At 42.5% G+C, this 15,295-nt stretch overlaps 1 protein-coding gene across 1 annotated transcript in view; it reads left to right on the forward strand.

The window, feature by feature from the left end:
• Positions 1 to 15,295, forward strand: part of FBXO9 (F-box protein 9) — a 44,449-nt gene that overhangs the window by 3,749 nt on the left and 25,405 nt on the right. The window contains exons 2-4 of the mRNA XM_066603813.1: positions 2,546 to 2,620; positions 13,229 to 13,384; positions 13,468 to 13,525. Coding sequence (XP_066459910.1) covers positions 2,546 to 2,620; positions 13,229 to 13,384; positions 13,468 to 13,525 — 289 coding nt within the window. The remainder of the gene's footprint in view (positions 1 to 2,545; positions 2,621 to 13,228; positions 13,385 to 13,467; positions 13,526 to 15,295) is intronic.

Consider the following 15,295-nt stretch of genomic DNA (forward strand, 5'->3'; position numbering starts at 1 on the left):
GCATACTTCAAAGTGCCTTTCCGAGTTCTCGTGTACCTGTTTGTAGCCGCTCCAGAAGAATTCACACTGACCACCGAGGATTTGGGCAATTTTTGCAGAACCGCTTATATAGATGTAACCCCCCCACTGAGTACTCCAGGACTGGAGCCATACTCTACTTTTACAAATTAGAAGGGGGGGGGGGGGCGCACAAGTGGTGGTCCCTTTTCTTTGATAATATATGTACTAATATATCACTTGTACAATATACTACAATACATCTGTATTTATGCATAATTACATAAAATTAGTAAATTGTATTTAGAATGGCTTCCTAATGGGAAGAAATCCATGACATAGCTGGGAGTCTTCACTAGGCCCCAGGCTGCCATGATAGATAGGGAGACAGAGGTCCTCTCCTTCTGTGCGGTCATTTAAATGTTACTGTCGGCAATGACAGTGGCATCTAAGTGGTTAACTGGCTGGGTGTCATCTGTATTTTATCTACTCCATACAATGGCGCCTCACGCTCATTGTACATGTATAGTTGACGTCGGGAAGGGGTTGTTTGGACTCTTAAGCTTAGAGAACAATAATTAACCCAGTCCTTTATAATTGCCTGCTGCTCCAGTCACTAGTTAGTTGCTCACTGCCAATCTACCCTCTTTGTAAAAAAACAACAATCCAGCACCTAGAAAAAGTTGTCCTTTCACTGCAAATAGTCTTGCAACCTGAGGCTCTAAAAGTGGTTCCCCCCTTGGCCTCTCAATCGCACATAGAAAGTTTCAGTCCGTTTCGACAACTCCATCTAGGGTCTTGATTTTTTTTTTTACAATGACTGCAGCGGTAGTGTACCTGTATACTCATTATGTGATTGCTACAACCAGTGGTGCGCGAGCCACACACCCCAAAATGGAACATCACCAGTGATGTCTCATACACAGAATTGACTATTGACTTATCTCCTAGCCCATGCAATCTGTATATGGGACATCACTGGACCAGGATGAAGTGGAGATGTCATATATTGTGTGCCACTGGATAGAAGAATGGATGTAGCCTTGGGGCTGTAGAATATTGATATAGGTAGAAATAAGTGATTATTAGGAGGAAAAAACCATTGCTCCTTTTACCAAATAACTTATTTTAGACCCCAGGGACATGGTGAAAATTCTGTTACTAACCTCTTTTAGCATAAGGCAGCAAGAACTTTGCAGTCTTTGTTGTGGGCACAAGTGCAGTTGGAAACGCCATTGAACCCCTTCCTGTACCATGCTATTATTCCCACAAAGTGATGTAATAGTATTGCATAGTGATGTTGTGGACTCAGGTGCCATGGTATCTTTGTTGTTAACCCGCCCTAATGGCCCGGATAAGATAGAACTCAGAACCTTGCCATATAACTAGAGATGAGCGAATGTACTCGGTTCGGGTGTTTTTGCACTCGAGCACCGCTTTTTCCGAGTAACTGACTACTCGGACGAAAAGATTCGGGGGGCGGTGGAGCGGGGGGTAGCAGTGGGGAACAGGGGGGAGCTCTCCCCCCCGCGCACCCCCAAATCTTTTCCTCTGAGTAGTCAGTTACTCAGAAAAAGCGGTGCTCGAGTGCAAAAACACCCGAAAAGAGTACGTTCGCTCATCTCTACATATAACACTTTAGATGCCATGGTATATGTTGATTGGGGCATCTAAGCTGTTAACAGAGGGAAAGAACTCCTTCGGTCAACCCATTGGCCCCCTGTGATGTGTCCCCATGGCAGCTGGAGACCAAGCAGTAACTGTAAAGTAAAGGTAAAATAATATTCAATATATAATCTATGAGTGCAACACAGAAGGGGCAAAAAAAAATAAAAATTAAAAACAATCACAGAAAATGGGTGTAATCTATGAGAGCTCAAAAAATTGCTTGATCAAGGGGCATAAGATGAAAATAAAACTGGGAGATAAAAATAATTTGAATAGGAGGGCAAAAAGCATATTTTAACTCTTCCTTTTTATAAAAAAAAAAAAAAAAAAATTTGTATTGCTGCATCGGTAATGACCCCTACAATAAAATGACTGCAATATTTAGCCTGTACATAATCTTGTGGATTCTGTGCCAAAATTGGCACAAGGATCTATTGAATGCTATGGAAATCCACACCATAGCTCATACAGCATGAATTTTTATTTGCATGGTTTTGGAAATGTGGGGAACAAGAGAATCGACATGTTGGCGCTTGACGCAGTTTTTACGCCGCCAGGCTGATCAGAGGAGCCATTTGTAACTCCCAGCATCCCAGTAACATAATCAGCCATGTGGCATTTGTAAGTCAAGCTTCCAATCCTTTAGTTTTCTGCGCTCCGACTGCCTTGTAAACGGCTCATGCATCATACTGTAGTAATAACAAATGTACTGTAGTGCAATGGTAACATCAGGCTTCATATATTAAACAAAACGGGAACCTCTCTTATGATGATACATTTTCTATAAACATTAGGCCTATATGTTAAAGATCATTTATACATGACCCCTTTTCCATCAAAGTGTATGATTTGATGAATTCATTTTTTATGTACTTCTCAGGCGGAAGGTGATGAGGATTGTTCTGAAATCCTGAAGTCTGATGAAAATGGAAGACCAGGAGAAACAAATCTTCAGGTAACTTGTTTTCAGCCCCCTCTAGACTGTGTCATCTGAGAATGCTGCAGGTACCTCAACAGCTGGCCTCTTCGGAAACTGGGCACAAAATAAATCACTGTCGGATTTTCAAAATCTATCTTCAAATACTTATAGGCAATTCTGAGTTAATATTGGGAAGTCCCCCATAAGGATCCTTCATCTGTTAGCCAGGGAGCAAAGGTCACAAAGAACATCTTTCATTATGGGAAAACTCAGAACACCTGTGCATCACAAGGACAGTTTATTGATTTTAATTATAGGGGGCTTTTTGCCTCACTGCTCAGAACATCCGTCCTTGCCCCTTTCTCCTCACCCAATGAGGAGGATCTTTTACTCCCCCCAAAAAAGTCTTATATAAGTTTTTGCCTCAAAAGAGGCAATATGTCTTATTTTCAGGGAAGGTCTTATAACAGTGGCAGAGTGCTGCCATTTCAGTGACGGTGCTCTGCCGCGATTTTATTTTTGCTTCCGACAGTAGCTTTAGCACACCCCATCATTGATGAGGTTCAATAAACACAAAAAATAGAACAGATAGTGCTTGAAAATCATGTTCAAACGCATATATGGAACCAGGTGTGGCGCAGAGTCTAAACTCTCGCCTACGACCAGAGTTCAATCCCCGCATGACTCAGGTAGCCGGTAAAATGAGAACCCAGCTTGGTGGGTTATTATAAATAATAATTACCTGAAAGTGCTGCGGAATAAGTTGGCGCTATACAAATACCAAGATTTATTTATTTTTATTTATATCTTCTCCCGCGGTAAAAGAGTCTGTGCTGCTTATCTAGCGAGGTCCGGGTCCCTTCCTCTGGTCTGCGGAGTTCCGGCAGCTTGCTTGCAGTCTCTAGCAGAAGATCACTTTCTGGTAACGAGGTTTGTAAAGCCCACCTCCAGGAAGCGTTGGCTTTGATTGGCTGAGCCGCGGGGCTCGAGAACCAATCAGTGCAGAGCTTGATGAACGAATCACAGCCATCGCTTTTTGAAGGCGGGGTTTATGGACTCCGTTACCAGGAAGCGATCTTCTGTCAGCTGCTGAGGACTACAAGCAAGCTGCCGGAACTGCAGAGTGGCGTGAGGGACCCAGATGGCGCTTGCTAGGTAGGTATTGCTTTTTTTTTCTTTTTTTTTTTTTTAATGTAGTGTGTATATATTTCAAGTGCACACCTTTCCCCCCCGAAAATCAGGGTAGAGCTTATTTTCGGAGAAACATGATATGCCCTTCTACTTCGCTATTTCCGACAGCTTCATTCAAATGAATTGCGCATCAATGCGTATGCTTAGCTGCCATTCCATTCAAGCTCCTCCTCGCTGCACCTCCTGAGGGGGATACTAAATACCTGTTCTTTGACTCGGCGTGATTCTGAGCGATCGGAGACATATTTCATCACCTATCTTATGGATTGTTGCTAAAACATAGCCCCTTCACAGTAAGGGCTTAGTCAGACGGGCGTTTTTAGCCGCGATTTGCGCATGCGCATGCGTCCAGCGATTTTATAAAACCATTGCTTTGCAATGGTATCGGACACATGAGTGCTTTTTATGCGCTCGTCCGATAAATTATAGAACAGAAATCGCAGATCGCACCTATCTGCGATCTGCGATTCCTGTTCTCTTCTCTATATGCGCTCAATGGGGCCGGCGGCAGCAGCGCCAATCCCATTGAGAACATATAGAAGACAAATCATTCTTCTCTGCCACAGCTGTAACAGCTGTGGCAGAGAAGAACGATGTTTGCCCATTGAATTCAATGGAGCCGGCAATACAGCCGCTCCATTGAAAGCAATGGGCTGCCGGCGTGCGCGGGGTGAATTGTCGGGAAGGGCTTAAATATATAAGCCCTTCCCTGCAATTCATCCTAAAATGTGTTAAAATAAAAATTGTATACTCACCTTTCCGCTGCAGCCGGAGTCCAGCCGCGGCCGCTGTCAGTTCTCCTGAACTGCTTCTCGGCACTATTCAACCGGCGGGGCTTTAAAATCCCCGCCTGCTGAATGATCTGCCTCTGATTGGTCACAGCCCTGACCAATCAGAGGCAGGCTTCACTCACACACCCATTCATGAATTCATGAGTGGGTGAGTGACTGCTGCCTCTCAGCGCTGAGCCAATCAGGGGCAGGTCTGACTCATATCCATTCATGAATTCAAGAATGGGTGTGAGTGAGCCCTGCCTCTGATTGGCTCAGCGCTGAGCCAATCAGGGGGCAGGTCTGACTCACACCCACTGCAGGACGGCCGTGCGGAGCTCCGGCTGCCGGGAGAAGGTGAGTAGATATATATTTTTTATTTTTACACATTTTAGGATGAATTGCAGGGAAGGGCTTATATATTTAAGCCCTTCCCGACAATTCATCCCGCGCTCGCCTGCAGCGCATTGCTTTAAATGGAGCCGGCTCTATTTTTTTTTTTTTTTTTCCGGCGATTTTTCGGCTCCGGTCACGCGATTTGCGCATGCGCATCCGACATGCGATGCGCAAATCGCGCGAAAAAATGCCCGTCTGACTAAGCCCTAAGAGTGTAAGGCTTCCTTTACACGCACTTTTTTATGTGGTTCTTCTTTAACATTTTATTTATTTTGCTGCATGCATTTTTTGGATGGCTTGTCATCCTTTTTTTTTTTCTTACATGCATTTGGAGAATAAAACCTACTGGCCCTAAAAATGCGTAAGCAAATAAAAAGCACCACGCTGAGATTCACAATAGCCAGGATATAGGTAGAGTACACAAGACAGCTGTCAGTAATCAGCTTGACAAACACAGGCGCAGGAAGAAAGTCCAGAGTTCCATTAAAAGGTCTTCCTTTACTATACCATGATAAAATAAGTAAAAGAGGGGTGCGATGGAAAGATGATCAACGCTTACACATTTCGGACCAACAGGGTCTTTTGTTCATAATGACAATTGTTTTTTCACAAAAAAAACTAGGAAAAGCTCCACTAAAAACCCGGGATTTTTCTGAACAAATGCTGTGTGTGAAACCAGCGTGAATACCTTCATTGTCCTTTAAGGCTGGGTTCACACAGGGCGGATTTGCCGCAGTTTTGCCGCAGCAGATCCGCCCGTGGCAAAACCGCCCGCGGCCGCTAATCTCGGGATTAGCCAGCCATGTGGACGAGATTTCTCAGAAACCTCGTCCACACGGGACGGCTAATCCGCTGCGGTAGATCCGGGTGAAACCGTGGCTGCGGCCGCCGCAGCCGCGGTTTCAAAAGAAGCAGCATGTCTATTTACCTTTCCTTTTTTGTTTATTTATGTCACGACCGCGCTCTCCTCTATGGGAGCGCCGGCCGCAACGGAAAAGCAAGCGGCCGGGCCGCTTCAAAGATGCCGCGGCTTAAACCACGGCGGTTCTCCCGGCGGAAATCTCGCGGTTTTTGCTGCGGCCAAACCGCGAGATTTCCGACGGGAATCCGCCCTGTGTGAACCCAGCCTTATAGTCATTAAATTAGTATTGGAATGTACTGATATTATTTTATTTTATGGGGTTTCATATCAGGGCAAAATCGACTGGTAATTATCTTGAACTGATGGCAGGCGTTTTAAACCTCTTAGGGATGGGTACCCTTTATTTTTTTAGTTGTTTCCTCCCCCTCTTTTAAAAAACCAGACCTCTTTTATTTATCCATCGACGTTGCTGTCTTAGGGCTTGTTTTTTTGCAGGAAAAGTTGCATTTTTCAGTGGTACTATGTAATGTACTGAAAAACTTTTTTAAAATTTTAAGTGGAGTGAAATGGAAAAAAATGTAATTCCGCCATCTTTGGGGCGGGGAGTCTTGTTTCTACAGCGTATACATTGCAACAAAAAGGATATGATAACTCTATTCTATGGGTCAGTATGATTTCGAAAATACCAAATTTATATATATATGTATATATGTTTTTTTTTACTGTACTATTTTTATTTTTTCCAAAAATAGGTACTTTTAAAAAATTTATTCTCAGCCACCATCTTCTGACAGCCATAACTTTTTTATTTTTCAGTCTATGTAGGTGTGCGAGGGCTCATTTATTGTGTGACGTGCTGTAGTTTTTCAGTACTTATGACTTTTTGATTGCTGTTTATTACATTTTTCTTGGCGTTGGGGGTGACCTAAAAAGGACAATTCTGGCGCTCTTTTTTTTTTCTGATGACATCCACTTTGTGGGGTAAATAATACGTTACTTTGCTAGATCGGACTTTTACAGACGCAGTGATACCAAAGATGTTTTGGGGTACTATTATTTAGATTCTTTTACTATAAATATGGCAAAGGGTGAGGGGGGAGTTAAACTTTTAATACTGTTTTTTTTTTTTGTTTTTTTTTTTTAAATAATTCAATTTTTTTTAAACTAATTTTTACTTTATTTTAATTTTTTTAGTCCCTACAGGGGGCAAGAACTTGCAATGCTTTGATCACTCCTACAGTATGATGTAAATTATACCGCAATCTGACAGGCAATCTATCACGCCATGCCTCAGGAAGTGAGATGGAGTAAAACTTTTTAATTTTTTTTTACCCCAATTGCTTTTAATGGGTTTTAAAAATAAATGAAAAGCAAAGAGAAAGTTTCCAGTCCTCTGTAGTGCTCTATGCATGTCAAAATGTAATTTCCACTGAAACTACTACAGACACATACAGCAGATCTATCACTGCAATCATCGTGAGAGTCACTATGTTATGCTGCTCTCAGATTCTGACTATTTGTAATACCACCATTCTGGACCAGTGTGTACATACTGTAGAGGCAGACCGCTCCACAGCCATTAGGTCCTCGGAGAGAGGACTGTATGGTCCTCGGACAGCACTGCATGCAGGACCTTCCTCCGAAGAGAAACGGCAAAAAGTTGGAGGATTGTCCCAAGTGTTATTTTAACCTATTGAAGACATGGGCGTTTTTTTTTTTTTGTTTTTTTTTCCTCTCTGCTTTCAAAAAAATCATAGCTGTTCATTCTTCTGTCAACATAGCCAGGGACTGCATTTTTTGTTGTGGGAATAGTTGTATTTTTCAATGGTACCATATCATGTATTGGAAACTTTTAAAAATTTGTTGGGTGAAATGGAAAAAAACCCAGTTGTGCTATATTTGGGGTGCTGTTCTTACTGTGTACACAGTGCAGCAAAAATCTCCTACTAATTTTATTCTATAAATCAGTACGATTATGGTAATACCAAATCTCAATAGTTTTAATACTAATTTAAATTTTTTTTAAACTAAAATAATACTTTCTGTTGCCCTATTTTAGTCACCATACCTTTTTTTAAAGGAGATGTCCCGCGCCGAAACGGGTTTTTTTTTTTTTAAACCCCCCCCCCCCCGTTCGGCGCGAGACAACCCCGATGCAGGGGTTAAAAAAACCACCCGCACAGCGCTTACCTGAATCCCGGCGGTCCGGCGTCTTCATACTCACCTGCTGAAGATGGCCGCCGGGATCCTCTGTCTTCATGGACCGCAGGGCTTCTGTGCGGTCCATTGCCGATTCCAGCCTCCTGATTGGCTGGAATCGGCACGTGACGGGGCGGAGCTACACGGAGCCCCATAGAGAAGAGGAGAAGACCCGGACTGCGCAAGCGCGGCTAATTTGGCCATCGGAGGGCGAAAATTAGTCGGCACCATGGAGACGAGGACGCTAGCAACGGAGCAGGTAAGTATAAAACTTTTTATAACTTCTGTATGGCTCATAATTAATGCACAATGTACATTACAAAGTGCATTATTATGGCCATACAGAAGTGTATAGACCCACTTGCTGCCTCGGGACATCTCCTTTAAGTTTCTATGGATAACGCTGTTCGAAGGCTTTTCTTTGTGGGACAATCTACAGTTTGTATTGGTACCATTTTGGGGTACATGTAACTTCTCGCTTTTTACATAAAAATTTTCTTTGAGACTGGCTGACCAAATAAGTACAATTTTGGCATTGTTTTTTTTTTCTGATGGTGTTCACTGTGCAGGATAAATATATACTGTATATATTATTTTTAAGAATGGGAAAAGTTTTTGTTTTTCTACATTTTGTAAAAATATTTTTTATTTAACAATTATTAAAACTCTTCCTTTTTTTCAATTTTAGCCCCCATAGGGGACTTAAACTTGCAATTATTTGATTATACAATATACAGCATTACTTCAGTATTTGAAGGGAGGCAGTGAGTGGCCCTTTGTCAGTGAAGTCATCACCGCTACCTGCATCCAGAAGTGATACTCCGTGTGGAAGGTGAGTATATCTTCTGTTATTAGAGCAGACTGAGCTGGTTTGCCAGCGGATAACTCCGGTCATGGCCGTTTAAAGGGGTTATCTCCAATCACAACCACTGTTGGTGGGTTCTGTTTTTTATAGACGGCCAACACCCACCGTGTATAAAGAGGGCTTTGCTCTGAAGCCTACTGCATACAAATTGTACGCTCATCCAACATAAATGTATGTCTGAGATTGCCACGGAATTAAAGGCCATGGAATGGGAAACAAACACCGGACACTTCTGTTCTCGGTGGCAAAACTGGACACCATAATGGGGGGGGGGTCTATTTAAATTTTCCCTATCGATCCCCATCTCTTATATGTATGCCGCTGGCACATATTATGTTTAGCTGTGGAGATTTTTTGGAGAGGTGGGATGTGGGTGCTTACCCACACCTAATGGTATTATTCACCCAGCCTAAGAACGTGAGGAGTGCAACGGACAGCGGCTCGGGAGCACATATGCATTATTTTTAAGCTTTGTTTTTACTTTCTGGGGTAAAAAAAACATGATAGGTCAGTATAATTATGGCGATACCAAATTTATTGTGTGTTTTTTTGTTTTTTTTTACAAGAAAATAAACTTTTAAAATAAAAAAAAAACTTGGCTTTGGGTTACTGTATTCCAAGACCCACGTTACATTTACAGTTTTTCGCCAACTGAGGCTCAACGAGGGTTTGTATGTTGTGGGGTGAGTTGAAGTTTTCCTTAGGACCTCTTGACTGTTTGATGACCTTTTTACTCAGATTTGGGGCAATTCTGGCATTCTTTAGGGCGATACCAAGTACATGTAGCTTTTTAGCTTTTTTCCATAATACACTGCAGTACTTTGTAAGGGAAAATCCTGTTTTGTTCTTTTTTTCTTATTCCCTCACTTGACATCATTTCACTTCAACTTTTGTTTGATCTTTACTATTTATTCATTGCTTTGGGACAACTTGGCCTATGTAAACGCACTTAGATGCTGTGGTTGCTATTGACTGCAGTATCTAAGTGGACAAGTGGCTGGGCTCAGGTACCTTCCATCCCAGCTATTAGAGCAGGAGCTCGGCCATCATTAAATGATATAGACACCTGTGCTGGACTGATGGCTTGTTTTTCACAGCCCCCATTTCTGCTTTCCTGAATGCTCTACATTGACTACAACAAAGATAAACTGATGGATCTGCTTAAAAGGGAAATGCTTTCTGTGTACTGTAATATATAAAAGCTGCAAAAGCCAAACAGTACAAAACATTTAATGAAAACCTATTGCAAAAATGATTTTCAGATAAAATACATGCACTTAAGTAATAAAAAAAAATTCTCCCGAAGGCGTCCGTAGCCTGTTAACAGCCGCACACCCAATTTACCTGCGTAGCACATATTCCAAAGTATGGCACTCTAGAATAAGGCTCCTTAGCTGGCGCCATAAGAACGATTTGTTCACATGGCCAATGCTGTAATCCTCTGATTTTATTTTATTTTTTCCAAATTCACAGCATTTTCCATGTGAACATATCCTAACCCTGACCGAAGGAAATGGGAGATCAGAGAAAGTCAACAGCCAGGAGCAGTGTGCTGTTGGTTTGATGTTAATGGCTGCAGCACATCCAGCCGCAGGATGTTCAGGAACTCCACCAATAAAAAAAAATTATAGGGATTTTTATTGAATAGTATTTAACCCCTTAATGACGCGGCCTTTTTTTTCCATTTTCTTTTTATATTCCCCTTTTAGAAAATCGTTACTCCTTTATTTATCAGTCAACGTAGCTAAATAAAGGAGTAAGCTGAGGACTTTATTTTTGTGGGACGAGTTTTATATTTCAATGATACTATTTAATGTACCAAATAAAGCACTGAGACAATTTAAAAAAATTCTAAGTGGAGTTTTAAAAAAAACAAAACGACATTCCGCCATCTTTCGGTGCGTCTTGTTTCTACGGCGCACGAATTGCAACAAAAGTGACATGATAACTTTATTCTATGGGTCAGTACAATTACTACGATAATGATACCAAACTTGTATAGGGGGGGGGTTTTTTGCCCATACTTTTATTTTTTTTCAAAGACATTTAATTATTTTTTATTATTTTCTGCCACCATCTTCTGCGCGCAATCATTTTTAAATTTTTCCTTCGACATAGTTGCACTACAGCTCATTTTTTGCGGGATGCCCTGTAGTTTCTGTTGGTACTATTTTCAAATACATACGACTTTTTGATCACTCTTTTTTGCATTTTTTTCTTGGAGACGAGGTGACCAAGAAAGTACATTTATGGCGTTCCTTTTTTTTTTTCGGACGACTTTGATAGATCGGACTTCTACGGTCGCAGCTATACAAAATTATGTTTTTTATTTAGATTTGTTTATTATAAATATGACAAAAGGGGGGTGATTTTTTTATTTTTTTTACAATTAGTAAGTCCTCCCTCACACAGGCTTTTGCAGAAACGCACTGTTTTTAAATGCTGCTTTTACTGCGGTTTCAGCAGCATTGTCATGCAACTGTTTGGCTGCATTTTCAGCTGTGCCAAGGATGCTAAAAAATAAAAAAATCTATACTCACCTAGCTGACGCTGTCTGGTCCCTGATGCTGCTCTCTGGAGCTCCCGCCACTTGTCAAGCCGACAGAGGATCTTTTGCTAGTAACAGGAATTGAAATCCCTCGCCTCCAGCAAAAGATTGCTCTAATTGGCTGAGCGTTGCTGAGTGTCAGCTGGCTATACCAATCGCAGTCAGCGCTGGATGCACCAATCCCAGCCATGCATTCAGCAGTGGCTGTGATTAGTGGAGCCAGCTGACACTCGGCGGCGCTCAGCCAATCAGAGCAATCTCTTGCTGGAGGCGGGGGATTTCAATCTACATTACTAGCAAAAGATCCTCTGTCGGCTTGACAAGTGTCCAGGATCCTGCACTGAGCCCTGGAGAGTCCCAGATAGCACCAGCTAGGTGAGTATTCATTTTTTTTCTTGGTAGTGCAGTTAGTGCTAGTAATGTAGATTGAAAACAAGGTACCAAGTTGTGCCACGTTTTCAGCAGCTCTGAAACCGCTGCCCATTCATTTCAATTGTAAATACTATAGACTTACCTGCTCCTGTGAATTACCATTCATTTCAATGGGCAACGCAGGGCTGAAAACGGCCAAAGATAGGACATGCATTGCTGTCAAAGCACTGCCTTTTGACTCTTATGTGAGCAGCACCATTGAAATGTATGGGAGTTTTGTACAGCATTTAGCGCTGGGCTGAAAAGGCAGCGCTAAACGCTATACAAAAAACGTCTGTGGGAGGGAGGCCTTAAACTTTATTGATGTAATGCTGGAGACAGCTTGATAGACATTCTGCTGTGACATCACTGGGACCTTTCAGAAGTCCCCCGGCTGCCATGACACCCGCACAGCTCCCTGCAATCTCATTGTAGGGGGTCCGTATAGCAGAACTGACAGCAGCGTTTAAAGGGTTAACAGCTTTGATCAGCCACGTGGCTGATCAGAGCTGTTGCCAGCGGATGTCAGCTATAATAAACAGCTGCGGCCATGGTGTATGATGAGAGATTACCCCGCTATCTACCTTCATACATACCCTGCAGCTGCAGAATGTAAATGTACGCCCTGCAGCAGGAAGAATTTAAAAGTTGCCTGATTTAGTTTTTAGGAAGCACACTAACAAAGACCGACTGCACACGACTGGGTCAGAATTTGGATGTGGGATCCCACATCTTAATCCGACCCTGTGCCCGGCCGGTGACCCCGTGTACCTGTCATTTCTATTCTTCCATAGTGCGGATGGTCCGGACGGCTCGCCATCAGACATGCACTGTACAAATTTTAATGCGCCGTCACTAGGCGATGTTGCGGGTCACGTGACCTTTCCACAATGTTAATTGCAAAAGGACCACGGGTCAGACAGCTTCCATTGAACTCAATGTAAGCCGTCCATGTGGAGCTTGCACAAAAATAGAACGTGCTGCAATTTTTCCTCCATGAGTGGAAAATCGCAATTGGGGAAAAAGCGCTTTTCCCTAGCATGGTATGTGCAGTATTTGCTGCAGAACCCTGAGATGGATGCCCGCGCCATATTCCACAATTCAAATCCGGCCATGTGCAGCCAGCCAAACATATTTTCTGTGTGATGGTATCCGTAGCCCGAAGCTGGTGAACATTTTTTGTGAATGGAAGGATTCCCCCAAAGTTGCATACAAAAGCAAAGTTCTGATGCCATAACGGTATTTGTTCTTGACCTTAATTTTCTGTATGTCGTGGCATGCGCAATTACATATTTGTTTTTCTTTAGATTATATGCACTCTCTGTATTTTTCCGTATAAAATACCTTCACGCCACACAGTTGCCTATTTCTTTAATCTTCTCTGTTATGTGTGCATATGCAGGAAGAGCTACAGATGTTCCGGGCTCGTTGGATGTCTGAACTTGCTCCAGGAGCGAGTTCGGAGACCGAGATACAGTCTCGCAACAGAATAGCGAGAGCGCTTCTTGGAAAGGCCCAGGATACCAAAGCAAAGCAAGAATGGGCGAAGGAGGAGAAGGTAGTGTGTGTGTAATTTATTTGCCTGATTGCCCACTGAGTATTTTATTTCTTACATTTTATTTACTCCTTTCTTTCAAACAGGCTAAAGAACTTTTTCTTAAAGCTGCAGAAAAAGAACAGAATGGGGCACTCTATGAAGGTACTTATTATCTTGGTTTCTGCCTTTTTTTTTTTTCTCGCAGAATCCCTTTATAACAAGCACCATTTTTCATTACAGTTGCATTGAGGAAAAATAGAAATCTTGTTGAATTAACCCTTTCCAATTCACTGTCTGACGTCTGAAGACATTATAATTTAAGGCTGCATAGCTCCGATGTTGGAAGACGTCCGTCGGAGTTCTCTTAATGTATATTGTCAGCCTCTCTGCTGTCAGAGCCTATCCAATGTATCACCTCATGCAGTACTGGCTTTAGCCAGCAGAAGGCGCCGTTGTATAATGCACAAAAAGAGTAAGCCCCCTAGGAAAACCAGGATACCAATTGGATTGGAAAGGGTTAATAGATTTTTTTATGTTTCTACAATAGAAAGTGTCCCACCACAATAATTTTGGGGAGAAAAATTGTAACTTGCCCTACTAATGACTTGCACAGATGCCATTGACATACAGCATGTGCTGGCGTTTGTAAATTGCTACATCTTAATCATTTGTCTTACTACTTGGTGATGCGTCTAGATGACTGATTGTTGTTCAGGTGATATGCCTACTGTTCAGCCCCCTTACACATAATAGAAAACTCCGACAAACCTGCAGCTTTTAGTGTGACCAGCCAACTATCTTTACTGTGTATTGGGGCCGCCCAACTTCACCCTCCATATGAAAGCCAAGGGAAAGAAGCATTGGACATATTGTATTTCCACACCCCATCCTCTTGTTCGTCTTGGCGATAAGCCACCACCAGAGCTGCTTGCAATAGCTTACTTCCCTCTCTTTATTGATATTACACATGCACTCACCAAAATCTGTAACAAAATCTTAATCTGGATGGCACCAACTAAAAATGATCGTATCATGCACTTGAAATTCTACACTCAAAGACAGTAAGAATAAGGGTTGTTGACATGAAAGCCTATGTGCACCTTTAGCACCATAAAATGTGGACCTGTTTATTGAAGACTCATAAACAGTAGAGAAGATACACAGCATTACAGACTGCCAGTTTGTTTTCGCTCGTCAGCGGTTTTTAATGTCGTGCACCTTCCCCTACTTTTTATAAGTCTACAATAAAGATTTCTACATTTTATGAGGCTGGATTTCCTACGCTTTCTAAACTATTCCCGTGATCCAGCGCGGTGCTTCTTTTCATGCACCCTATCTGGACATTGGAGGATTACCTGTTTCATTCAGCAGAAGGGTGGTGAGCTGAACTGCTACTTTTATTTATTGTATACCTATGTCCACCTTTGCAACTGACTTTTTTTAGATTGCCCCAAAAGCATTTAGGCCCAATGTCCACTTGCACGCACTGACTTCACTGCTGAATCCCGCAGCGGAATCCAGCCGTGCCCACAGACATTGGGAGATGAAAAGGTTTTCTTACCTCTCCGGCTCTAGCGCGGATCTTCTCTGCGCCGGCCAGATCTTCTTTCTTCAGCACGATGGATGCGTCTGTCCGACACGGACGCATGTACAATGCATTTATTTTTAATGTCCTGCTTTCCCGCAGATCCGCGGCACAGCCACAATGACAGCTGTGGATGTGCCACGGATATGACGACTTCCATTGACTTCAATGGAAGCCATCCTGCTGGATCCGCAGACAAAAATGGAGCATGCTTTAAATTGCCCTGCAGATGCTAATGCATCCTTATGGGCACGGATCTCCCGTGTGCATTTTTGCCTAGTGGCTGCACAGGAAGAGCAGGGATTTAAAAAAAGAAAAAACTGTACTGTGCATGTTTGATAGTTCAC

This window comes from Eleutherodactylus coqui, chromosome 1 (genome assembly GCF_035609145.1).
Source record: "Eleutherodactylus coqui strain aEleCoq1 chromosome 1, aEleCoq1.hap1, whole genome shotgun sequence".
NCBI lineage: Eukaryota > Metazoa > Chordata > Amphibia > Anura > Eleutherodactylidae > Eleutherodactylus > Eleutherodactylus coqui.